This window comes from Oreochromis aureus, linkage group 1 (assembly GCF_013358895.1).
Source record: "Oreochromis aureus strain Israel breed Guangdong linkage group 1, ZZ_aureus, whole genome shotgun sequence".
Lineage (NCBI taxonomy): Eukaryota > Metazoa > Chordata > Actinopteri > Cichliformes > Cichlidae > Oreochromis > Oreochromis aureus.
Window position 1 is genome coordinate 15860507 of NC_052942.1, and position 26864 is coordinate 15887370.

The window sequence follows — 26864 nt, forward strand, 5'->3', positions numbered from 1 at the left end:
AACTCGGCATGTTTTGTTTATAGATATCCACACTTTGTTGGGGAATGCACATGGAATGCCTTGTGCCTTTCCTTTTAAATACAACAACCAATGGTACTCTGAGTGTACTACTGAGGGGCGTGAGGACCATCTTCTGTGGTGCTCAACCACCCCTCGCTACGATAAAGGCGAAAGATGGGGCTTCTGTCCAGTGCAAGGTAAAGCAGACACACAGACGCACCCGTGCAAGACAGGAAGACAAGTCATCACAGGCCGTTGTTGCTGCGTGCTCATGTTATCTTCGTCACGCCTGGTGACCCACTTTACCTTTGTGCTTATCAGTTTTCATTTGTCTGTTTTTTCATAGTTTCCAGTTGTGAGCACTTCTGGGAGTCAAACCAGGAGTTGGGTGCATGTTACCAGTTCAACCTGTACACTATCCAAACCTGGAGTCAGGCGCTGTCTACCTGCGAGGCCCAAGGTGGAAATTTGCTCAGCATCACCAGCCTGGCAGAGCACAAGTATATCAGAGGTACCGCGCATGTTAAAAAAGACACTAGAACAGTTTTTATCTAAGATGAGTGCCATCCAGCGTGGTCTTCTGCTGCTGTAGTGCTGTGCATTCATAGATGCTCTTCTGCATATCTTTGTTGCAGTTACCTGTGTTACTCTTGCCTTGCTATGAGCTCAAAGCAGTCTCTGCTGACCTGTGGAATCACCAAGGCATTTTCATCCAAACATTCTCGTTAAACTTACAGATGCTGGTAGATTAACAGTTAAAATATTCAATCCCGCCCATCTGGCACAACCAGCCATGACATGTTCACCACTAAAATTACCTTTCGTCCCCATTCTGATGGTCTTCGTGACCATGTGTACATGCCTAAATGCACTGAGTCGCTGCCATGTGATTGGCTGATTAGATATTTGCATTAACAAGCAGCTGAACCGGTGTACCTAAAAAAGTGTCACATGAGTGTATATTCAGTTATGTCAGAAGTGTATTTTGAGAACTACTACAACACGTTTCTGTGTTTGCATCTTGTGGTAGATCGAATGGCGAGCGTTGGGGCGATGGTGTGGACCGGGCTGAACCACATTAAGGATGGGCATGGATGGCAGTGGTCTGACGGAGCCCCTCTGTCACTGGTGAATTTCACCACAGGTACTGACTACTGGTTTATCCAGGACCAAGTGAGAGGGAAATTTAAAAAGTACCCCACATTTTCACTAATGGGAATATTAGAAATGCCTCTCCAACAAAGGCAAAAAGAAGCAATTTTATCATGAAAGTAAAGCATAAAAGACTTACTTTATAAAACCTATGTTATAGAAGTTTCATCTAAACTAGTCTTTTCATCTGATGTACCTCCACAGCTCTGTCAGGACTTAAACATCCTTCCTTCTTAACACTTTAATGTTTAAATATGTCTAGTTGCAAAACTTTAACTTGTGTAACTGTTGAGGAAATAAAGCCAACAAAGCCTTTTTTCCATTTGTGCCCGTCAGATCTCCCAGCCAGCCCGCTACAGGACAATAAGCAGTGTGGGGTGTACTCAGGATTCGAGGGTCACTGGCAGAGTCTATCCTGTGAATCTGCTCTGCCTTACATCTGCAAGAAGACACCTAATGACACCCGCGGAGCTGAGCCATTAGGTGAGAACATGTTAACGCACAGGCGACACAAACATACTGGAGACCTCTCTGCATCCTTGGAGGTATCTTACACAAAACAAGCTGTGCTGTGCCCTCACATGTCTGAACCCCCAAAATCCAGTTTGTTTGACTTACATGATCAATGCATGCTTGTGAAAGTAAGGCCAGCTGCAGTTCAGCTGGACTCTGGCACACTGTGTATGACTTTATCCATGCCCCAACATGGATCTCAGATGTTTCCACAGCCAAAGCTGCATCTGTAAATATTGCTTTTTTAAGTAAGAAATAAAACAAAAAGTATAGGGCAGTGAGAGTCCAAGCCAGGGGAGGAATGTGGACAGGAAACAGTCGTGCTTGAGCTCAGTACAAGGCAGCTGCGTCCAGTGTGAATATGCCCTTAGAACGTGACTCGGCAGCTGCACTGCACCTGCGGACCGAACCTTTGGCCTTCCTCTGTGTTGAACTGTTGGCGTCTAGATCAAAAATAATGTCTGCAGCTTTTAATATTCTGGTCTGGCTTATGTCTCCTCTCCCTTTGCAGAGAACTGGCAGTATATCGATACCGAGTGTGCGGATGGCTGGTGGCCTCACAATGGTTTTTGCTACCGGGTGCTGCCAGAAGCAGAAGCAGGAAGCTGGGAGGAGTCTTCTCAGGAATGTCATTCTTACGGGGCAAATCTCACCAGCATCCACTCCTTGTCTGAGGTGGAAATGCTGGTCAACCTCCTGGCTAACTGTAAGGAGCGTTATGCAACGCAGATATTTCGTGGTGTGTTTGTTATCCACCCTAAATGCTAAATTCTACGGTGTGTGTGTGTCCTCATATTTGACAGATTCTGGGGGGAGTACAGAGATGTGGATTGGACTTTGGAAACAGGCGTTATTGCCAGCTGTAGAGTGGTCTGATGGCTCACCAGTAACTCTCACTCTCTGGCACCAGTATCACCCTCTTCATAACCTGACGGATGGAACACTGTGTACTAAAGTGGACAGGAAGGTGGGAAACCCTGTTTTGGTGTAAGAACTCTGCAGTATTTACAAAAAATCTAATTAAATGAAATGTTAAATATGCCCACTTCTGCCCTTTTATTATTACCAACAGTTGAACAAAGGATATTTCACCCTAATCTATTACCAGGAAAAGTGCCAATGTCATTTTTCAGTAGCTGAATGCATTTCCATCAGACTCCATTAAAGCAGGTTTTAATGGACTCATGATTAATAAGCTACAGAAATAGCCGCCAATTTATTTTTTGTCAATCAGCTAATAAATTAACCATCTAATTATGTCAGGGTTAATCACTTTATAATGTTTGTATGCATTCATCATGGAACGCATCATCTTTGAAAACGTCTTTCACAGAGTGGCAACTGGCTGCTAGCGTCATGTGACGAGCGACTGCCTGCTGTGTGCAGAAGAGAGAGCCAGAATGGCGTTCAGCACCGTGGAACCTGGGACGAGGGCTGTCCTGAGGTATGGAAACAAGTATACCCACAAACACACACAAGTCCAAATGTGCTATTTCTTTGAGCAAGATAAGAGAAATCATCTTTTGGCAATATCTGAGCTTTGAGCTTTGTCACATTATATGACGGCATGACACTAAAGCGACCTCTGATAAACATTTACTCACAGCAGGGCAAAGCTGAGAAATCCAAAGAAACATCTAGAAGGCTTAGGGTTAGAACTGAACCATTATGGTACTTGTCTGTACTTTTAAACGTGAAAATATTGCTTTTTTTCCAGTGAAAAATAGCTATATAGTTTCAATAATACTTGTGAACATTGTAAAAATTAATATAGTCATTAGTATTTAAGTATTTAGATTTTTTTCATTCTGATGAGAAACCTGACATTAAAAAAAATTATCTCTAGGTTTTTCAGGCATATTGTGTGCTGTGTAGCATTAAAATAGCTCCACAGAGATCAGGACTTGCCTTAGAAAGTGCCACATGTCTGCTGTGGTTCAATTTCAGGGCATTCTGCTCCTTCAAATGCACAATTAGCTGACTCATTGGACCTCTGACGTGTTGTCTGGCATGCATGTTGCTCCTTGACTGTGTTTAAAGGAATATCAGACTCCTGAGTCATCAGGGTGCTTCATGCCCTAAAACAGGAGGCCAGAAATTACCCCGATGACACAGTATCAGTGGACATGCTCGAGCAGTCTGTGAATTTTTCTGACAGTATTTTAAGAATCAAAACAAACTAGACAGGAAACAGGAGTGAAGGGGGGATGTGGGGGTTTTCTCACCTCTTGTCAAAACACGCACACACACACACACACAAGCGTGTATACTTGCTGATATGCATATTATTACAGTATTGCCATGTTAGAACAGATGTAACGGGTTAGTTTTAGCAGTTATGTCAAAAGGATATTTTATTTAACATAACTGGCTTAAATGCGATTTTTATAAGACAGAAATATGATTGTTGAGTGCTTTAATAAAGAAATATCTTTTGACTTATTTATCAGCCAATATTAGTTACACTATATTGCTAAAAGAAGCAGTCTGCGTGTTGGACCAAAGAATTGATTGTGAACTTTAGGCGGACCAGGAAACCCTTGACCCCCGTTTCGATCTAGGGGGGTCGATGTGGACATTGTAGAGGACTATAAATACCTCAGATTACACATAGACAATAAACTGAACTAGGTTAAAAACACCACTGCGCTCTACAGGAAGGGCCAGAGTTGTCTCTATTTTCTGAAGCGGCTGAGGTCTTTTAACATCTGTCCGACAATGCTCAGGATTTTTTACGAGTCTGTTGTGGTCAGTGCTGTCCTCTATGCTGGTGCATGCTGGGCCAGCAGGTTGAGGGTTGCAAATGCCAACAGACTCGATAAACTTATCTACAAGGCCAGTAATCTTGTGGGGACGGAGCTAGACTCCCTTAAGGTGGTGTCGGAGATCTGGATGTTGTCCAAGATAAGGACAATGCTGGATAACACCTCCCACCTTCTCCATGACGTGCTGGCCAGTCACAGGAGAACATTCAGTGAGAGACTGAGATTACACAAACTCACCAATAAACGACACAGGAAATCAATCCTGCCCATCTAATGCACACTACACAGTACAATAGTTACACCCTTTTGCACACGCTCTACAGTAAAATAACAAATCACAGGTTTTACAGGTTAGAGTAAAATGTCAATCATATATATTTCACCTCTGTAATATTCTTGAAATTTATAAGTGAGCTATTTGTCTATATTTGAGCTATTTCTTATATTTTGTAAACTTTACAATATATTGTATTATTTAATTAGTTCAGTTACTGTTATTGTCTTGGAGCAACTGTAACCACATAATTTCATTCGGGATTAATAAAATATTGTGATTCTGAGTCTGATGATTGATGAGAGGAGAATCTTGCAGAGCGTAAACAACGAATCCACAAGTTGTAACAATTAAACTAGATTATTTTTAAACTGCTCTGTCGTCTTATTTTAGCAAGGACTCATAAATAGCAACACGTAAGAAATGGTAGGAAAATCTATTTATGTTTCATGTGTCTGAAAGAAAAAGATATCGGCTGACATATTGTCTTCTTATGTCACCAAATATCTATATCGGTTTTGAAATTAGTCAGGCCCTATCTATCTCTGAGTGATCAGTGCCACCTTTCAGTTCCTCGAAAGTTACAGACACATTTTATTTGTTCACTTTTAAATGATTTAGTTTGTAAAATACCTTAATTTGTGTGCACAACCTTAATTTTTGGAGATTATAGAGAAAATAGTAACTGTAGCAGTATTTGGCTGAAATGATGTTTTCAGTGGCACAGAAGAAGCATCTCAAATTGTGCCTGTGCTAACTGATCTGTTAATAAAATCTTCCTTTTCTTTTCTAAACCCTGAATGCATTGTCCATGTGTAATAACCATATATGTAACTACAGCAACCCATCGAGCAGCATAATGACTAGAGATTACAGCCTCTGTGGTAAAACCAAGATCAGTTCCAAGCACTAAAACAATAACTGCAATGTTTTTTCCAATCTTGTGTTTTGGAAAACCTAATTTTTCTTTTTTTGGTTAACTGTAGTGGCTTCTAGTGTGGTCTTCTGCTGCTGTAGCCCATCTGTTTCAACTTTCTATGATGTGTAGCGAATACAGAGATGGTCTTCTGCATACTTTGGTTGTAATAAACGGTTATTTGAGTTACTTTTGCCTTCTTACCAGCTCAAAGCAGCCTGGGAATTCTCATCTGACCTCTAACATCAACAAAGCATTTTCTCCCAGAAAACTGCTGCTTGCTGGATATTTTCTCTTTTTTTCTGGACCGTTCTGTGTAAACCATGGAAATGGTTGTGTGGGAAAAACCCAGCAGATCAGCAGTTTCTGAAATACTCAAACCAGCCCATGTGGCACAAACAACCATGCCACGTTTAAAGTCACTTAAATCACCTTTTCTCTCTACTGTGTTGCTCAGTTTGAACTCTGCAGGCCATTGTGACCATGTCCACAGGAATAAATGCTCTGAGTTGCTTTTAGATTTTTGCATTAACAAGCAGTTGAGGAGGTTTGCCTAATAAAGTGGAACGGGACTGTATGTGTAAAACTGTCATACTTTTACTTACATTACCATAACAACGACTTTAACAAATTATGTGAACTATAAATCTGTGTGCAACAAGTACAGAAATGTATAGAAAGCCATGTTATGTTGCAGTCTGTACTGAGGTCCTGACCACTCGTGTCTACACGTCAGGGATCATTAATCACTATAAATAAATAATACCTGCTGTGCTGTGTGCTTAAATATACCTTTCAGCTCTCTCTCTCTGAAAATCCTGTTGCTTTATAAGAGCTGCCTCGATTTAATAAAGAGAGGAAAAAAGACTCCTACAAACAGCTGTAGGCAACAACCAAAATGTCAGCTCCTGTTAAGCTTCTGGCTAAACCTGGATTCGAATCAGTGGCATGAGGGGATGATTGTTCAGCCTCATTAATCTAACCTGTTACGGCATCAGGGACATTTCAGTGAGTAATAGATGGAAAACTGTTGAGCAAAGCAAATGAGGCAAAACCGGACAATCTGTAAATAGAAGCACCATGCATATTTACCTCTATCGCTGCTCTTTAGATAGTTTATTGAACAGGAATGCTGAAATGTGAACAACGAAGATGAAAGGCAAAATATGTCTAACCTGTAAATATGTATTTTTCTTATTTGGACTTAAGCAGTGAGAGAGAGCCTGATAACGGGTGTTTTTGTCGGGGGGGGGGGGGGTTTAGGGCTGGAAGAAGCACGGCCATTCCTGTTACATGGTGACAGGTCAAGAACAGAGCTTTGAAGATGCCCTGATGGGATATTACTGCAAGGGTTCTCTTCTCACTGTGGAAAACAGGTGATTTCTCAAGTCATTTTTGAATTTGTAATTTTAAGTTTTTACTCACATTTTGCCAGTCTTCTTACTTTTCTCCTCTCTTGCTCCATCTGCTGGCAGGTTTGAGCAGGCCTTTGTCAACAGTCTGCTGAGTGAAAGTGGGGCCAAAAGTAGCATGTATTACTGGATTGGTCTCAGGGACCAGGACCAGGGGAGGAAGGGAGAGTACAGATGGCTTCATCATAACGGCTCCTCTCTGCCTCTCACCTTCACAAACTGGAATAAACACCAGCCAGGTAGCACACTGTTTGGAAATGTTTGTTTTTTACTTTAAGATTAGTAATAAAATCGGATTCGTAAACATTTTCACTCTTTTTTTTTAACTCCTACATCTTCTGCTTTCACTAGTCAGCACCAGTGGCTGTGTCGCTATGTCAGGAGGACCTGCTCTGGGTCGCTGGGAGGTGAAAGACTGCAAGGTTCACAAGGCCTTGGCTGTGTGTAAGCAGAACATCAGGAGCTACCATGATGTTCAGCTGCCGGAGCATCACATTGATGCCTACGCCCCATGCCCCCCAGGGTGGGAATCAAACTCTGGGCTGCTCCACTGCTTTAAGGTTAGATTATCCTCCTATTTTTTTTATCACACTAAATAAATCACCATGCACTCTGTCTGAAACACACACATGTGGATATTTGCTTTTTTGTTTTGTTTATCACGCTAAGGTCACTGGGTGTCCTATCCCATCATGCACTGTGCAACAGGCAGGGCTACCTGGGGTCTCACACATTCACACTGACAGGCAATTTATTTTCATGATTTCCAATTTCAACCAGGTCTACACTTAATAGTTATTTTCATTATCAGTTAAAACGTCTCCTATAGTATCTGTTTACTCCAGTTTACCGCTGCAAGATATTTACTTCAATACAACAGACAGATCCTAAATGACATTTTAGGGTCTGGTGCTTATTAACTGTCTGTCGCTTGACTAATGAGTCGATCAGCTTACTATCCCAGCTCTGAAAATGCGTCTCAGTGTGTGTTTGTTTGAGGTCAGTACTGCACTCCCACACTGGTTTTACTGAAAACACATCCCCCTGGATGGCTATAATTTTGCTGTTGCCTGCCTTCTATGAACATCTTCTTTCAGCTGTTCTTATGCACGAGGGATCGCAGCATATTTGATTTAACACATGTTTACACCACGCTGCCCTTCTGAAGCAACTCCCAGCAGGATCCGTGTCTCCCCCTTGACTCAAACTGGAACCTTTAGGAAGTTAGGCAGATGTGTAAACCACTACACTATGAAGTGACTTGTCTACCCCCTCCATACATCATGATTGCTAATAGGTTTGATGTTTTGATACGTTTCCTCTCCTTCTTGTTTATAGAAAAAGGTGTGGAGTAGCTGAAAAAATAGTTAAAATGCAGCACATCTTACTATAAAACTGACGCAGCGCTACAAATCAAAAGCGGGATGGAATAAAACATTTTTTTTAGACATGACACCCCAATGCCAAATTGTACCCCTGCTATCAGCATGTTTCTGAGCAGCGAGCACATAATGGGATACATTTCTGCTCTTTGTACCCTGTAACCCTCAGCTGACTCCAAGTGTTGCTCTTCCAGGTGTTCCACAATGAGAAAGTCCTGATGAAGCGCTCCTGGGTGGAAGCAGACTTCTTCTGTCAGGCCCTCGGGGCTCAGCTGGCCAGTTTCCAACACTATGAGGAGCAGGTGTTTGTTAAACAGCTCCTCAGTACCATGTTTGAAGGGTTGGTACTCATCAGTACAGGAATGTTGTGGGACGATTGAGATGATTTTATTTTATGTGCTCGGAGCGGTGAATACAGAGTTTAATTATTTGGTTTTGGAGAGCAGATGTCCACCTTTTTTATGGTGTTAGTTGTTTAGTTGTGTGTAGGAGACTTAGATTTGAACAGTTATTTAACGCAGCAATCTCAATATCAAGAACAAGGACAAGGTGACCACAGATTCTGAAGTTACATCAGGGCGTCTTCATTTCCAGATAAGACTGATTTAACTCTCTGATGCATATTTCTCTGATTTACGTAAGAAAGACGTCACTCAAATTAGAGATAATTAATCTCAGGATGTCTTTGGGGTCAGTTTGACCTTTTTTTGGTTCATGTTTTCTTAAAAATGTGTTTTACATTAAGGTTAAAAAATGAGCAGACACAAGTTGTAAAATGAGTTTCTCATGTAGATCAGAGCAGTCCAGGACTTTGAAGCCCTGAAGTCATACATTTGTCTATTTTTACATGTAAACGGAAAACCAGTCATCAGGTTCTCGAGTTTGTTTTGTGCCAGCAGCTCGGAAATATAAATATAAAACAAATGGTTAGCCAATACAGTGTTGCTAAGGCGGTGGGCTATGACTTCATTTCTAGGTCTTGGGAAAAAAGGAATCAAGGTTTATTTTGTATGACTGCACAGGATGAAACCAAAAAGAAATTAAGACATTCAAGCCCATTTTACAATCTCAGTTTAAAATAGCACACAGCTGTCAATCAGATTATTACAAAAAACGTACTTGTCTATTTTGATGTATATATGCAATTTTGTTTTGCACAGTGAAGACTTGGATGGGTTTTGAGGAATTTAATTGAAGATCATTTTTGGACGGAGGATCTTTCACTTCTGGGAGAGCTGCCTGGCTCTGTGGCAACAAACTGCACAATCCAAATAAGATCGAAATGATGAGATCTAAATCTACAGCTAAATCCAAAATATAAAACAAGGGGAACTGTTTCTCCTCACGAAAGCTAGACAGTCTTCCAAGGGGTGATGGGAGGAAAATCAGTGCCGAATATCCGAGTCCTAAAAGGTTAGAAGACCCGTTTATCTGTAGCTGTGTTTGTACTGTGCTTCACTTTTTTCAGAACAGAGGCTCGTCGGTTCTGGGTGGGTTTAAATAAGAGAGACCCTGAATATGCCGGAGCTTGGGAGTGGTCTGATGGTTCTCCTGTGAGTACACAGAGACATTCACTGAGTGTCCTGGTAGCCCATCAACGCTCCGTGGAGTGTTACAGATTTGTCTTTGTGCAGGTGGTGACTTCGTTCATTGATGATAAGAGCGAGGAGGATGACAGGCGGGACTGTGCTGCGTACAGTGACCTGACCAACACGTTCATGCCGCAGCTGTGCGACTCCAAACACGAGTGGATCTGTAAGCTGTCCAGAGGTAAACACGTACACACACAAACACATTCACCTCCACTATCTACACGCACATGCTGCTTATACACATATCAGGACTGCATCATTTACCAAACTCTGTTTTACATTGCAGGTGATAAACTGAACAAACCCTACTGGTACACTGAGCGTAAGTAAAGCTTGTCTTTAATTTCAACATTTGGAAACTTCATAGAGGGTTTCCCTTGTGTGTCTACAGTCTGCTGCTGGGTAGTTGTACCCAACTACATCATTATCATGTGACCTGCTAGGTAAAAAAAAAGTTTTGATAGAAAGTGCTAACCGACCATTTTAATGAGCATAACTTCAAGGCATGTTCCTAAAGAGTTCACCTAGTTTAAGCTACATGGATGCCAGAATGCTATACTTAAATTTTATTTTGAAGTAGAGAAATCCAGCTCTTCCTGTCTGATACTAAGCTTTAACCTGCTGCCAGAGCCACTTTTTCTGTATTTGTGTCATAGCCAAGTGTTTGTCTATATGTAGTCCTATCTTATTACATGAAATTGTGTCCTGTTTCTGTGCTTGTCCTCGGCCACAGAGAGCGAGCCTTGGGTGTTTTACCGTGGAGCTGAGTACCTGCTGGCCAAGCAGCCCTTTGACTGGCACGCTGTCTCTCTGGCCTGTCAGATGATGGGAGCCTACCTGCTGTCCATTCACTCCAAAGAGGAGCTCAACTTTGTCAAGGAACGCTTGCGGCGGGTCTGTTACTGCCACTGCTCGTAGACATGGATTCAACTTTAAATCTTTAAATTCACAACCTGTTAAATTCAATTCAATTCAGTTTTGTTTATCTAGCTCCAAATCACAAAAACATATTGCAAGATAAAGACCCGACAATAATAAAGATCATCAAATGACCACCTATGAGCAAGCACTTGGTGACAGTGGGAAGGAAAAACTCCCTTTTAACAGGAAGAAACCTCCAACAGAACCAGGCTCAGGGAGGGGCGGGGCCATCGCAGGCTTTGGGAGAAAGATGGGACAAAATAATGAGATTCCACAGACACAAAATCAGTTTTTATAATCACTTTGAGGTGGTAACATAATTTATTTACAGATTACTTGTTAGCATTTTATTTATTAGCATTTATTTTTAACAATAATTGTATTATAATAGTATTTGATACAATTCATTAAAGATAATTATATCACACAATTTCTTCTTTATTATATTGAAATTTATACCACTTTAATAATTTAATTTAAATGTAATCAAATGGAAAATGATCCAATAATTTATTGAATAATTACATAAATATAGTAAATAGATATAAAAAATGTATTTTGATCATTTTAATACTCCTTAATTGTTTTTTGTCCCTCCATCACACTTGGCCCTCAGTATACATTTTGCATCAGATAATTTTAATTTGACTTTTTTTTTTTAACAAAGTAGCATCAGTTGTTGTTGTTGTTATTTTTTAAATTATTGTTATTAAATTTTATTTATCAAAGTTGCAGGTTTAACATAGCCCCAATACAGAACATGAAAGACAGACAGACTGTGTAGCTATTGTTGACTTCCAACCCTTGTTGGGCTTTTATAGCCACAATAACCAGACAAAATTTAAAGTATTCAGTTAAATACATCCACAACATATTAATAATGTAAAGCTACAATAAATACACATTAGCTGCGGAGAAAAAATGCAAAACTGTAAGGAAATACAAAAAAGAAAATACATTTTTTTTGTTTTGATGATTATGATACTTTAGTATAATTAATTAAAATGGCTGCAGCTCTAAATGTGCTTTTAGCACTAACCTTTGACCTGAACTGTGAAAGATTTAATATGTGTGACTGATGTTAGTCTATTTCACAGATGGCAGGTCTTAATGGAGAATGCTGATTGTCCATATTTAGATCAGCGATGTGGTATTTCACAGCTACCATTCACCATGCTCCTAGCATCTCTAGCACTCTCTTGACTTTGGATGAATCTACAAGGAGGCTCCAGGGCTAGATTGTTTATACAGTTGAAAAGTAATTTAACAGAAATGAATGAAACTCAGAGCAAAGTGGTTTATATTTCTTTAAGATGTGTTTTCAATGATTTCTAATGTTAAACACTATTAATTCTCTTAGGATTAATGGTCCAGCTGAGTAATCCTACTTCCTAATTGCAGTGATTTCAGTGAAATCAGGACCTTTTGAGGCATTTTCTTGTTTTCAGAGATCCAGACAAACAAGCCAAATGAATGCGCTTAATCACAGAGGTTTGTCTCCATTGAATGGGCCACTACATCCATTCTTCAAACAGTTCACGCACACAGTGACGGACAAGCGTGAACACAATGGATTTCCAAACTCGAGTGTTTACAGACGCATACAGACAAGCTAAAATGCGTCTCATATGTGGACCCTTTAATGCTCGAGCGCTCCCAAAAAGCCTTTTGGATCGGACTAAAGAAGTCTCTTGTGGCGTTGAGGCTTGTGAGAGGATAATGAGAACAAAACAAGGCAGTGAAAGAGGCCAAGAACAGGCTAGGCAGGGTGCCTGAAAGACCCCTCATGTCAGGAGCTCTGAAAAGCCAATCTTCCGGCTTGGTGAGGGATGGCTCACGAGTTTTCTTTGTCATCTATTTTCTGTTTACTGTGTCTCTTCAGCTCTCGCTGGGCCCGACTGACTGGTGGATTGGCCTGTCCATTGGTCCGCCTGGACAGGAGGTCAGGTGTGTGGGGATTTTTTTTTTGGAGCTTCTATCCTGTTTCTGTTACTGTGAGTGAAAAAATGCTGATGTTATTTTATAAATGTCAGACGTGATTTATAAAATGTGAGTCTTTCGAAGGCCTGTGCATGCTTTGAAGGTGTGGTGTTCTGTTTCAGTTTGTGAAACTTGTCAAAGTGAGAAAGAGGAAACGAAGTCATGTTGCAAACTTGGTGAAATGGGCCTTACGTGACTAAGGAAAAGCATTATAAACAACTGGCGTGTAAAGTGTGTGTGTGTGTGTGTGGGGGGGAAACAGAACAAAGTTCAATTTTTTAAAATAAACTACCTACACTTCTACACAAACACATTAAAACTTAAACAGAAATTAAATTAAATTAAAAGCTAATCTTCACTGTCCATCACTTAAGTCTCTAATAAAGAGACTACAGGGTGGGCCATTTATATGGATACACCATAATAAAATGGGAATGGTTGGTGATATTAAAGTCCTGTTTGTGGCACATTAGTATATGTGAGGGGGCAAACTCCTCAAGATGGGTGGTGACCACGGTGGCCATTTAGAAGTCGGCCATCTTGGATACAACTTTTGTTTTTCAATAGGAAGAGGGCCATGTGACACATCAAACTTATTGGTAATGTCACAAGAAAAACAATGGTGTGCTTGGTTTCAACGTAACTTTATTCTTTCATGAGTTATTTACAAGTTTCTGACCACTTATAAAATGTGTTCAATGTGCTGCCCATTGTGTTGGATTGTCAATGCAACCCTCTTCTCCCACTCTTCACACACTGATAGCAACACCGCAGGAGAAATGCCAGCACAGGCATCCAGTATCCGTAGTTTCAGGTGCTGCACATCTCATATCTTCACACCATAGACAATTGCCTTCAGATGACCCCAAAGATAAAAGTCTAAGGGGGTCAGATCGGGAGACCTTGGGGGCCATTCAACTGGCCCACGACGACCAATCCACTTTCCAGGAAACTGTTCATCTAGGAATGCTCGGACCTGGCACCCATAATGTGGTGGTGCACCATCTTGCTGGAAAAACTCAGGAACGTGCCAGCTTCAGTGCATAAAGAGGGAAACACATCATCATGTAGCAATTTCAAATATCCAGTGGCCTTGAGGTTTCCATTGATGAAGAATGGACCCACTATCGTTGTACCCCATATACCACACCAAACCATCACTTTTGTTGTTCCAACAGTCTTGGAGGGATCCATCCAATGTGGGTTAACGTCAGACCAATAGCGGTGGTTTTGTTTGTTAACTTCACCATTCACATAAAAGTTTGCCTCATCACTGAACAAAATCTTCTGCGTGAACTGAGAGTCCTGTTCCAATTTTTGTTTTGCCCATTCTGCAAATTCTGTGCGCCGATCTGGGTCATCCTCATTGAGATGCTGCAGTAGCTGGAGTTTGTAAGGGTGCCATTTGTGAGTAGCTAATATCTGCCGAAGGGATGTTCGACTAATGCCACTCTCCAGTGACATGCGGCGAGTGCCACGCTGTGGGCTCTTGCTGAATGAAGCTAGGACAGCCACTGATGTTTCTTCATTACTGACAGTTTTCTTGCATCCACATTTTGGCAAATCCAACACTGAACCAGTTTCACGAAACTTAGCAAGCAGTTTGCTAACTGAAGCATGGGAGATGGGAGGTCTCATAGGGTGTCAACACAATTTCGATCCGCTCCTCACGTGTTAACCTCTTCGACATGTCAATGGCTGTGAACAAAGAGAAACTTGTAAATAACTCATGAAAGAATAAAGTTACGTTGAAACCAAGCACACCATTGTTTTTCTTGTGACATTACCAATAAGTTTGATGTGTCACATGGCCCTCTTCCTATTGAAAAAACAAAAGTTGTATCCAAGATGGTAAATGGTAAATGGCCTGTATTTATATAGCGCCTTCTAGTCCCTAAGGACCCCAAAGCGCTTTACATATCCAGTCATTCACACACACATTCACACACTGGTGATGGCAAGCTACGTTGTAGCCACAGCCACCCTGGGGCACACTGACAGAGGCGAGGCTGCCGGACACTGGCGCCACCGGGCCCTCTGACCACCACCAGTAGGCAACGGGTGAAGTGTCTTGCCCAAGGACACAACGACCGAGACTGTCCGAGCCGGGGCTCGAACCGGCAACCTTCCGATTACAAGGCGAACTCCCAACTCTTGAGCCACGATCGCCCCGGAAGATGGCCGACTTCTACATGGCCACCATGGTCACCACCCATCTTGAGGAGTTTGCCCCCTCACATGTGCCACAAACAGGACTTTAATATCACCAACCATTCCCATTTTATTACGGTGTATCCATATAAATGGCCCACCCTGTAGAATAGCTGCAGTGAAATCATCTGTGTGGTTTCATGAGGAGACAGTAACATAAAGAACATGTTTCCATCAGTACCAACATCATCTCTTTAAGTTGATGTTTTGATGTGCCGAAAATCAGTGTTCGTACATCAATACTGCATTTTGTTTTTCCAATTTTGGGTTCAAATTTGTGCAATATTTACATGGAAACATGACCGATATCAAGGCTCAGAGCTGCAGCTTCAGGCGTTTGAGGTACGGTGGCTCACAGCACAGTTTGTAATGGGCAAATCTACTCCAGTTAACTTGTATGAGCATGACTGCATTTACTTATTGGCCAGCAGTTATTACTGTTAGCCCTAAAGCCAAGCATATTAAGTACGAAAACAGCAGCAGTGAAACCCTGTCAGTCACAGGTAATAAGGTGGAGGTTAGCGCCAATGAAAGATGGGGTTATTAAGGTGAGAACACTCAGGAGTGTAACAGTCCTCATTAAAAATATTTTTATTTATTTATTCATTTGGCAGGTGGAGTGACAAGACTGCAATAGATTTTCAGAAATTTGATGAAGTGGCTGTTGGCGATGATCTTCAGGGAAGGTCGTGTGTCACCATGTCTTCTTCATCAGGTAAGAGCGTGCACGTGGAAACGCACGCCCTCGTTCGCGTGTATTACCCTATGCCAGCGCTGAGACCTGCTCCATATGTTGCAGGGAAGTGGACAAAGAGCAGATGCAGTGATCTCCATGGATACGTGTGCAAGAGAGAAACTGTGTCTGTGGTGGAGACCCCCCGGGAACCGCACTACATTGGAGGATGCCCGGAGAAATGGCTGTACTTCGGACACAAGGTTCAGATAAACATTTGTTCACACACACGCACGCATACATTCAAATACAGATAATGAGACATTTGCATTAGTCTGTGGTAAGTCTCCTAATCTGGTGATTCGTGCAAGGACACTGCAGCTTTTTGTTAAGTTGGCATATCTTTAATAGCAGCAGTTTGTAATGTGTGCATATGTAAGCTTTTATTAATGCTGTTGTCAGCAACTAAAATTTCAGATATATATCTATAATACTTTTGTGCTATGTCATACCTAAAATACATTATATCTTCACGTGCAACATTGTAATTTTCAGTTTATCCCGCTTTAGTTTATCCCACCAGATGAGTTTATGCCACGGTCAATTGCTGCTCCTCATGTTGGTCAGAACTGAATCAAACTTGCACACAGTGATTGCCTAATGCGAGGATGTCAGAGCCATTTATATGAGGGACCACACACAGCGGACTATGATCTTAAGTGGGCCGGACCAGTAAAAATCCCCTTTCTGTCAGTATAAATAACTTTAGCTGCATATTTAATCCCTGCAATAGCTCAGTATAAGAAAAAGAAGTGCAATTTCAACAGTTTAACCACATGTTTAAAAAAGCAACCAAAGCAATCTGTCAGCATGACTGTCAGGGCTTCAATTCTTAAAAATAAATATTTAAAATTACAGAAAAAATTCTGGTAGCTCATTGCCCAGACTGTTCTGTTATTATAAAGCTGGAAGTTTTTGTTAATTCACAAAACATTTTTCTATTTTATGTATTTATTGTACTGTGGACACATTGTAAAAAAACAGAAATTTCTATTGTAGATAGATTATATTAGATTATAGATTTAGGAAAATACAGTTAAATGTCCAAAATCTTTTTCCTCCTTCACATTTTCCAAAGATGTCCAGTGGGCTGGGTTGGAGTAATGACCGATTCTGAGCCCCGGGCCTAATGTTTGACACCCATGGCCTTTCACAGCTTTCCCCTTTTCACAAAGGTGAGAAGGTGAATACTCGCAAGATAACTTCCCAAAGACCTGCAGCTGCGTTCTGGGCACTTCTCTACAAATGCATTTGGTTTACTAGAAGAGCTCGCAGGTGCTGGCAGGGATGACCAAAACCAAATGTGTGCAAGTTTTTCCCACAAGTAGCCTAAACACCCTCGAACACCGAGTAAAAACTGCTACAGTGAACATGAAAGGCAGGAAATAATAGTCGCTCTTTTCAGTAAATCATCTGCTTTGGCAGTTACTGCCTCTCAAAGCAAACCAGCTGTCACCGCCCTAATCACAGAGGAACCGGGCAACCTGCCAGTTCAGTCACCTCAGCAATCTGTAACTGTTCACTGTTAAGTAATATGTACAGTATATCTTATTAATAAACTGTGTTAGGTGTGTAGGAAATTAAATGTTTGCATCTGTTGACAATCTGTGTATTGCACACTACTCGACACTGCTAACACATTATTATTACGTAGAGCAAACTGCACAAAAGTGGCTCATTTTACTGTCTGCGCTTCCTCTAAATTCCCAGCTGCCTTTGGGTTTAAAGCAGGATGTTTGTGTTTCCATTCACTGTTTCTGGACTGTTATGTTGTTAAGTTTAGAGCAGCCCTCCCGCTGACAGCACTCAAGCTGCATCAACCTCACAAGAACCAGCACATGCTCACATGAAGCAATGAATGATTGTTTAAATTGTGGATTTTTTTGCGTCATCGAAACCATAATTTTGAAATAAATGAAATAGGAAAAAATCTGGCAAAGACTTGACACAGGACCTGAGAGATGTATCTGGCCCTTCAGTTGATCGATCTGCTGTTCACTGAAGCTTCAGCAGAAATGTTATCAGTGGAAGGGTGGCTGTCAAGAAGCCGTTCCTAAGGAAGGGAAACATGGAGAAAAGGCTGAGGTGTGCCAAATTACACAAGAACTGGACTGATGAAGTGAATCCAAATTTGGATTTTTTGGTTCAAATCATCATCAGTGTTTACACAGAAGGTCAGGTAGCATCTGTAAAACACGGTGGAGACTCTGTGATGGTTTGGGACTGGATTTCAGACAGGGATGTTGAGAATGTTGTCAAAATTAATGGAATTATGAAGGCAGAAAAGTAGCGTTGGAGTTTGATCCAACATCTAATGCCATCTAATTGTTGTCTGTCTTATTTTTTTGCCCTATATACTATAATTCCATGTATGTTTGTGCATTAAAAAAAATTGCTGCACTTATTTCCTACTTTCCTCAAAAACTAAAAAAAAAACAAGAGGTGGCTTAAGACTTTTGCACAGTACGAGAAGGGAGAGAAACACGATAATAACAATGAGACTCAACCTTTTGGTTCATAGTTAATGGGGCTTGAACTCCTTAGTCAGAGAAACCTTAACTGCTTTCAAAATACATCTGAGTGCGTTTTCGAGCTCTGCGAACAGAGACGCTGTCGTTTCCTCGTGTAACGCGACCATATTTCTCTCAAATTGAATCAAGAAGCAGAGCTCTTGTTGCTGAAACTTTCCCTTTTTGTTAACCAGTAACATTGTGGTTACATTACCTCCTCCCTCCTACATGCTTTGACTTCTGTATCTGTGAGTCCTGCACACTCCAAACAACAGTCCTGTCAGTGATCTGGGAATACTGATTTACATTCATGTTTTGTGTGTGTGTGTGTGTGTGTGTGTGTGTGTGTGTGTGTGTGTGTGTGTGTGTGTGTGTGTGTGTGTTGGCAGTGTCTCCTGCTTCACCTCCCTACCAGTCCAAAGGAGGGAAAGAGTTGGAAAGATGCCCAGTCCATCTGCTCTTCTTTTCAAGGCTCGCTAGTTGCCATAGAAGATGAGATTGAACAAGGTAGAGTCTAAGTGAACTGCACAACCATGCGTCAATGATTCGCTGCACAATCACTGCCTGTGAAGACAAACAGCTTTATTTCCACTTCTTTTTCATGTCATCATTTCTGTAGCCTTCATCACCATGTTTCTCCAGGGAAGCTCTGTAGGTGTGTGGATTGGGCTGCGAGATGAGGACACCATGAAATGGACCAATGGGAGGCCAGTCAGCTACACCAACTGGTCTCCTGTAGAACCAAAGAACCCTCTCAATGTAAGCTGTAAAAACTGGCCCTTCTTATTACTTTCTTTATATGTCTGTCAGACATAAAAAGAAAACAAGGGGACTTGGTGGTGGAATGAAGACGTATAGAAAAGTATGCAAAGGAAGAGGTTAGCAAAAAAAAAAAGTAGGATAGAAATAGTGATGAAGAAAGTAGACAGGAGTGCTTTGAGGATAGGCACACAGCAAAGAGAGGCGGCAAGGGAAAAACCTTGTAGCGAGCATTATGGACACTAAGGAAGGAGAAAAGGACTTGTATTGATTGGCCAGGCAAAGAGAAATACTTTGAGAAGCTAATGAAGAAAATGAGAGACAGACATGACGGATGGAGATCAGTTAGTGAATCAGGAAGTGCAGAGATTTGAAGGAAGGGCAGAGATGATTTGGACATGTGCAGAGGAAGGATAGCGGATAAAGGATGTTGAATATGGCACTGCCAGCCATTAGGAAAGGAGGAAAACCACAGAAAAGAGTAATAGATGTAGTGAAAGAAGTCATGCCAACTGCTGGTGTGAAAGAGGAGGATGAGGGGAAAGAGTGAGATGGTGGCAGGTGATCCACTGTGGCGAGCCCTAAAGGGAGCAGCCAGAAGAAGAATATGAAAAAAAGAATAATTCGCTAAAGCTGTGCAAAATGTATTCTTTCATCTCATTACTTTGGCTTTAGACACTTGGAGTATGAATAAAATTGATTTGATTGCAGTTTTTGGGCTCAAGTGGTGACATTTTCATCATCTAATTCTAAAATTTTGCTTGACTTTATTAAATATACTAAAGTTATTGTATTAAAGAAAATCAGGTGATTCTGGGGCAGTCAACTGGGAGGTAGTAATTCACTGCTCCTGAAATGAGCCTGTCGTGAACAGAGGTGACACATGCTAATAAATGTACTGTTGTCAGTAGGTTTGTATTTTGGGATACTCACAGGTTCTTTATGTTCTCAGGAAGAAACGTGGCTCCAAGGATATGCTGATGAGCCTCTGTGTACTGTCCTGTCCAACAACCATAACTTCCACCTGACGGGAAAGTGGTACGACGAGAAGTGCAGCGAGAGCGGGTATGGCTTTGTATGTCAGAAACCTCAAGGTAAGGCTCCCACAGGTTCTTTATCTTTCGTTTTTGTTTTTTTGCTCTGAGGGTTTGGATGGATGGATGGATGGATGGATGGATGGATGCCAAAGCTAATCAGCGATCCATTAGCTGTGTATGAACTAATCCATCATGCTGAACCCTGAGTTCTCCCCACACTCCTCCCTGCTTTCTTGTCACAGATCCATCCAAACGCCCCACCCACTCGTATCACCACCTTCTCCCAGAAAATATTGAGTACAGGAACCGCAACTACAAGGTTGTGACTGGCAACCTGAGCTGGTACGACGCGATGAATAAGTGCAAAGGCCATGATTCTGACCTTGTGAGCGTTACAGATGCCTACCACCAGGCTTTCCTTACTTTCCTTGTCAATAGATTGGGAGCGCCACACTGGATTGGACTTTACAGTCTAGACGTATGTACCTTCTATCCTCTTATCTGTTATGTACTGTATACCTCTGTAGCGTGTTTGTGTGAGTTATTACTGTGTGTATCTTTAAACAAATTCTTTTTGGACATACACAGACTGCTTTCATTACCTAAACAGCTTTCTTAGTTATGTGCGCCTGGTTAGCCTAAAGGCTAAACCACAGTCACGAGGAGGTTTTTGTCAGCTGTTTGGGGAATACAAATTTTTCCCTAGCAACCAGATTGTCACACAGCAGTCTCTAGGCCTGTATGACTGGGGTCATCTTCACGTGATCCTACACACATCACACATCAAGTTAGCGCCACGTGGTTAGTGGTCACATGTCTGCAAAACCTCAGTGTGAAGACTTCAGAGTTATGCAGTACCTTTTTTGTTAAAAAGCATTTCTACCAGGCTCCTGTCTTCAGATTTAACACATTCAGTTGAAACTCTTTTTTTCAAAGATTTAACTTCAATTAACTTAAATTTATTGTTGTTGTTTTTTGGTGGGTTTTTTAAAAAAATGTTATTATCTTTTCCGGCAAAGCTCACTTTGTCCTTGTGCACTTTGTTTTTTTGCAGAAAAGTCCACTTCTTTGGACAAGACTAAAAGGTTACAGATCATTAAGCATGCAGCTGAAAATGTTGCAAGTTGTGAAAGCAACAGTGAGAATGAAATCCTGAGTAAAACAATCAGTAATAGCCTCGAAGCACAACCACATATGATGACACAAAATGACAGCACATCCTTATTGCTGAACAGTAACAGAATAATAAGCAATAAACCGAAGACATTACGCCAGAAGAAGCACTCAGAGTGCAAACCTTGGCCAAGGCAGCTCACTCAGTGGACAGTATTTGCTTTTAAGTAAACAGCATTTGTATTTTGTAAATATATATATTCACTTTGTTTTCCTTGCTCCTTTTAAATGTACTTTAAGATCTTTGTAGTCCAGAAAAAATAATGCATTTTGGGATCAGCTTGAAAGAAAGGCAGACGTGAAATGTAAAAGTGATATCAGAGATCAAATGTGACATGATATTTAAATGCAAACTAGAACGTGATACTTAGAATCCCCATACATTATTCTCTGTATGCCTCTATGTTGTCAGTAAGAAAGAGTCTTAAATAGCTCCATAAAGCATCATTATCACTTTCAGTCCTTCAGATCAATCTGTTGATCTTAAAGAGAGGTCAGAGGTCAAGTGTGACATGACATTTTAAATCTTTATGCAGTACTTTCTATATGTTACACAAAACACACTTATAAGGCTTTTTGTCAGTTTTAAATAAATCATTAAGTTGGCCTTGAAGACATTGGTGTATGTAAGCCAACCTTTAATAGCTTCTTAACATGAACCCACACTACATACCTTTTAGCAGAATGCATTAAAAAGTTTTCAAACCGTTATGTTTACAACCAGAATGAGCCTCACACATGTAAACACAACTAAAAAAAATATATCCTTCTTTGTATATATATATATATATATATATATATATATATATATATATATATATATATATATATATATATATATATATATATATATATATATATATATATATATATATATATATATATATATATATATATATATATATATATATATATATATAGATCAGACTGACAGACAGAGTGTACTGCTGTCACACAGTTGAGAAAGTAGGAAGTTGAGAAAGTAGGAAGTTTTCACACAATGCTAACAGTCTGAACAATCAGATTAATGGGACCTGTTTCAGTGTCATGGGATCTGATTGGTGACTCCTGATAGGTGGGGCTGTGGACTTCTGTTGACAAAGGGAAGCAATATTTAGGCGTTTCTGGGTATGTGGGATTTAGCGGAGTTAAAGCAAAAGCATTTGATTATCGTTTACTAGAGGACGTCACTCTACTTGATATCACTGTCTTATTTCTTAGTGAGACTTCTGTTGGCGTGTTGCCCATGTAGAGACCTCGTGGGCACGTGTTTTCCCGTCAGTCTTCCTAGCCACTGTAAAATATCTTGAGCGTCGAGACAAATGAACACAGTGTGTGTGAGGAGCTCATTTCCTCTATTATATGTATTTTATTAATCATGTTAAAGATAAGCCAGCTACTCATTTTTACAGGGTCATGACCCTGATGAAGGCCACAAGCCGAAACGCATTGGTCAATTATTAAAGTTGTTCAAGACTTTCCTCAAGTCTTGCTGGAGTTCCTGTTTTTCATATATCTAACATAACAGATGGTTTTATGCAGTAAAATGTATAATAAAAAGGGTGTTGGGGTGAAGAAATACACAGCTGACACACTGGTAGAAACCCAGCGCTAATGGCGGTTTTTCCACGCGAGCGTCAGCACTGATTTCAGGAATGTTTTGGTTGCTTCTTATTTAAAGTTATTTGTTAATCAAACTGTTTCGTGTGGACAAACTGACATCCACAAGTGTCGCTTCATGACTGACACTTTGTGACTGTGCTTCCTTACAGAGCGGCATCAATTATCAGTGGTCGGATGGCAGTGACACGGTGTACACGCACTGGGACGCAGCCGATGACGATGACGACTTTGAGACCGGCGAGTGCGTGTACATGGACGTGAATGGAGGCTGGCGGCGAGCTGACTGTGAAACTCTGCTGCCGGGAGCCCTGTGCCATGTTCCCCAAAGTCCCTCCAAGCCAAGTCGGTGCTACTTCAGTGAAAATCCGTGCACCCGACATTGCATCTTTTCAGCTTTTGGTTTCTGTTGTTCACAGCAGAATGTGTGAAATTACCCATTTCCCGCCTTCTCCTGCTGTCCCTCGCAGGCAATAAACCGTTAACCACGAATGTGATGGCGTGTCCCTCCACATGGGTGAAATTTGGACATGGTTGTTACAGCTTTGAGTCCGTGGCGGAGAAACGTAGTTTTGAGAAGTCAAGAGAGCACTGCAGGAATAAAGGTAAGCTATTCGTCGGATATGCCTTACAGTCACTACAAACGCAGCTGCTATCTGTTAATGTTTCCAGACCGATAGCTGTAAATTACCTTGCTTCTCAGCTGTTTTTTCAGATTGTGGCATGACGTGTTGCTTTTTGAGTTTCTTTAACCTGCTTTACTTTGTCAGACAGTTTCTAAGTGATTTCTTGATTCAACAGGTCTGCCAACAGTCAGGCCTGGGTGTGGCTAGTGAAATAAAGTGTGGGAAATCACAGTTCATTCATGATTCACCAAGGAGAGAAACTACTTTTTCAAATAGGGACAAATAGATCTGAAGAGCTTTTTCCCCCTAATAACTGAAACCATCATTTTTAAACTGCATTTTGTGTTTACTCGGGTTATCTTTCTCTAATATTAAAATGTGCTTGTTTATCTGAAACATATGAGTTTGACAAAAAATGTAGAAATCAGAAAAGGAGGAGATACTTTTTCACAGCACTGTAGGACCACATGCAGCACCTAGATTAATGAAGCTTAGCTGAACTTGGCACGAAGTTCAGAAGCAGGATGAAACAACGAGCCTGTCTCTCTAAAAAGATAAGATCCACCCACAGCAATAAAAAGTAAAGTGTAAAGTTAAGCTGTGTTTTGTTTTGTTTTTTGCGCCGGGTTATTTGTCTGATATTTTCTTTGATTTGCACGATTATTTCCTTAAGACGTCTCTTCTTGCCTGCAAACTTCAAAGTTATAACAGGACAGAGCCAAGTTGTTGTTTCACCCTGCTTCCTATCTCCTATCTCTTCTAAGTCAGGCTAGCATTCTCAGCTTATCTGCTCATATATTGCATTCAAAAATGAAGATTAAATTCAAATGTCTGCCTTTTAGTAAGAAAGCAAATAAATATTTTTCTCATATCCTCATTCCTTTACAACACTGATTATCGTGAGTGTGTCATGTTTCTGCTTCTGTCACCCACTAGTCAACACCTCCGATGTCCTGACCATTGAGGACGAGACAGAGAACCGTTTCATCATGGAGCAGCTCTGGTCATCGGGGTTCCTTCACCAGACCTTATGGTTGGGGATGCACTTCAATGTTGACAGTAAGAGTCAGTCACTTTTCTGTACCATCAGATAAACACAATGTCGTGTCATTAAAGTGAGGAATCTGCTTTTAGCTGACTCTATGGCCTGGGTAGATGGTTCACCAATGGAGTACACCAACTGGCCCCACAAAGGTCCAAACCCCAAGCTGCTGACTGAGGATTCCTGTGTCACTACCAGGGTAGTTGATGGTACTTGGCACTTTACACCATGCACAGAGCGGCTTGGCTTCATCTGCAAAATCATCTCAGGTAACATGAATCAGAGGCTGCCAAAATCTGCACCTAAGTCACAAAGAAATTAAGAGAACTGACATTAAAACAAAAGTGGAGTACAGAGAAGATTAGATAAGAGATGTAAAAGTAAACTCCTTGTTCACTTCTGCTGGAGGAAGATTTAAATCAAACTCTAAATATTATTTCTGCGTCTTTCAGCTCAGTGTTTTGGTTTTCCGACTGGCAGCCAGTTTTCATTGTTTTGGGTGAAAACAGTAAAGCAGCCAAACAGCTCCTTCTGAACACAAATCTGCAGAGTAAGCAAGCAACTATTTGGTGAAGTATTTTGCTTTCTCTTGGAAATCCATCCATCCATGCTCACCTGTGTTTGCAGCTCATTTTAATGCTCTCAACATGGACAAGTCAAACTTCAAAACAGGAAAGGCAGGATAGTTAAAAGTGCTGTAACCCTATGCAGAAGGTTGTGCTCATTCTAAACAGATAAACAGCCTGGAAACCCAAATTGTGCCTCCCATAGAAAACTACAACAGAAGGCATGTGTAGAGACTGTGAGCAGCAACTTGATAAATATAGGAAAGTCGACATGCTGAAGTTCAAACTGGGAATCAGAATGAGGAAGAAAGATGACTTCAGTGGCTTCAAACGTGTCATGGTTGTTGGTGATGGAGTAATCTGAGTAATTCAGAAACTGCTGACTAACTACTGGGATCTGGGCTTTAGCGAGTATGACCCTAAAAAGAGCAAATATCCAGCAAGCAGCAGGTTTCTGGGCAAAAATGGTTTGTCAAGTCAAGTCAGCTTTATTTATATAGCACATTAAAAAGACATCAAGTGTCGGCCAAAGTGAAAGTGAACAGAGGGACAATATAATCAAATAAAAAGATAATAAAAATAGATAAGATAAAAACATTGTAACACATCCATATATATATATACACACACACACAGGCAGACTCTTATATATACTTGTTTGTAGAAATATATATGTATGTGTACATATGCACATGCATATACAAAAGTGTACACATACACACACATTCACACACAAGCACACATACGTGAACATAAAATACATGTGTACGTATACACATGCATACATCATCCAATGAGATAAAAGATCAGAATAGCTAAAACAGAATAAATGAGGTGTCAAAGAGATCCAAAAGCCTTTGAAAATAGATAGGTCTTTAAATTTGATTTAAAGATTTCCAAAGAGGAAGAGGATTTTTTAAAAGAGGAAAGACTGTTCCAGAGTCTCGGAGCGGCAATGGAGAAAGCCTTATCACCTCTAGATTTTAACTGGGAGCGTGGAACCAGTAAAAACATCTGAAGGAGGAGCGCAGAGTTTGAGTGGGTAGGTCCAGGCTAAGAGATCAGAAATGTAACCTGGAGCCAAGCTTGGAGGGCTTTAAAAACAAATAATAAAACCTTGAAATCAATTCTATATTTAACTGGCAGCCAGTGTAAAGATGCGAGTATCAGAGTAATACTCTCTCTTTCTGGTACCCCTCAGGAGCCTTGTGGCTGCATTTTGAACAAGTTGCAGGCGGGACAGGCTTGAGTGACAGATGCCTAAATAGATGATATGAAGGCATGGATAACGGTTTCCAGATATTTAGATGACAAGATATTTTTGAGTTTAGAAATGCTCCTGAGTCGGAAAAAACTGCCACGAAGAACTGAGTTTATTTGTTTGTCCAGCTTGAGGGTAGAATCGAAAATGAAACCAAGATTTTTTACATGGGGATTTACATTAGCTGATAGTGGGCCCAAGTCCTTTCTTATGAGACTAACAGAGTCTTGCTTACTGAAAAACTCTGTCGATGTCAGAGGTCAGAGAAGGTTAGCCAGATTTGCTCAAACTTATAAAAAGGCAACAGTAACTCAAATAACCACAGGTTACAAGTACATCTGTGAAAACACAACAATGGGTTACAGCAGCAGAAGACCACACCAGGTGCCACGCCTGTCAGGCTACAGTTTGCGCGGGTT

At 40.9% G+C, this 26864-nt stretch overlaps 1 protein-coding gene across 1 annotated transcript in view; it reads left to right on the forward strand.

The window, feature by feature from the left end:
• Positions 1-26864, forward strand: part of pla2r1 (phospholipase A2 receptor 1) — a 31283-nt gene that overhangs the window by 2868 nt on the left and 1551 nt on the right. Inside the window, exons 3-28 of the mRNA XM_031728939.2 lie at positions 24-197; positions 347-511; positions 1031-1144; positions 1489-1635; positions 2177-2371; positions 2469-2632; positions 2999-3109; positions 6884-6996; positions 7096-7271; positions 7384-7592; positions 8609-8754; positions 9883-9967; positions 10049-10184; positions 10293-10328; positions 10740-10900; positions 12810-12874; positions 15733-15833; positions 15918-16054; positions 18751-18868; positions 18981-19120; positions 20073-20214; positions 20400-20635; positions 23103-23295; positions 23421-23555; positions 24513-24635; positions 24711-24887. Coding sequence (XP_031584799.1) covers positions 24-197; positions 347-511; positions 1031-1144; positions 1489-1635; positions 2177-2371; positions 2469-2632; positions 2999-3109; positions 6884-6996; positions 7096-7271; positions 7384-7592; positions 8609-8754; positions 9883-9967; positions 10049-10184; positions 10293-10328; positions 10740-10900; positions 12810-12874; positions 15733-15833; positions 15918-16054; positions 18751-18868; positions 18981-19120; positions 20073-20214; positions 20400-20635; positions 23103-23295; positions 23421-23555; positions 24513-24635; positions 24711-24887 — 3699 coding nt within the window. The remainder of the gene's footprint in view (positions 1-23; positions 198-346; positions 512-1030; positions 1145-1488; positions 1636-2176; positions 2372-2468; positions 2633-2998; positions 3110-6883; positions 6997-7095; positions 7272-7383; positions 7593-8608; positions 8755-9882; positions 9968-10048; positions 10185-10292; positions 10329-10739; positions 10901-12809; positions 12875-15732; positions 15834-15917; positions 16055-18750; positions 18869-18980; positions 19121-20072; positions 20215-20399; positions 20636-23102; positions 23296-23420; positions 23556-24512; positions 24636-24710; positions 24888-26864) is intronic.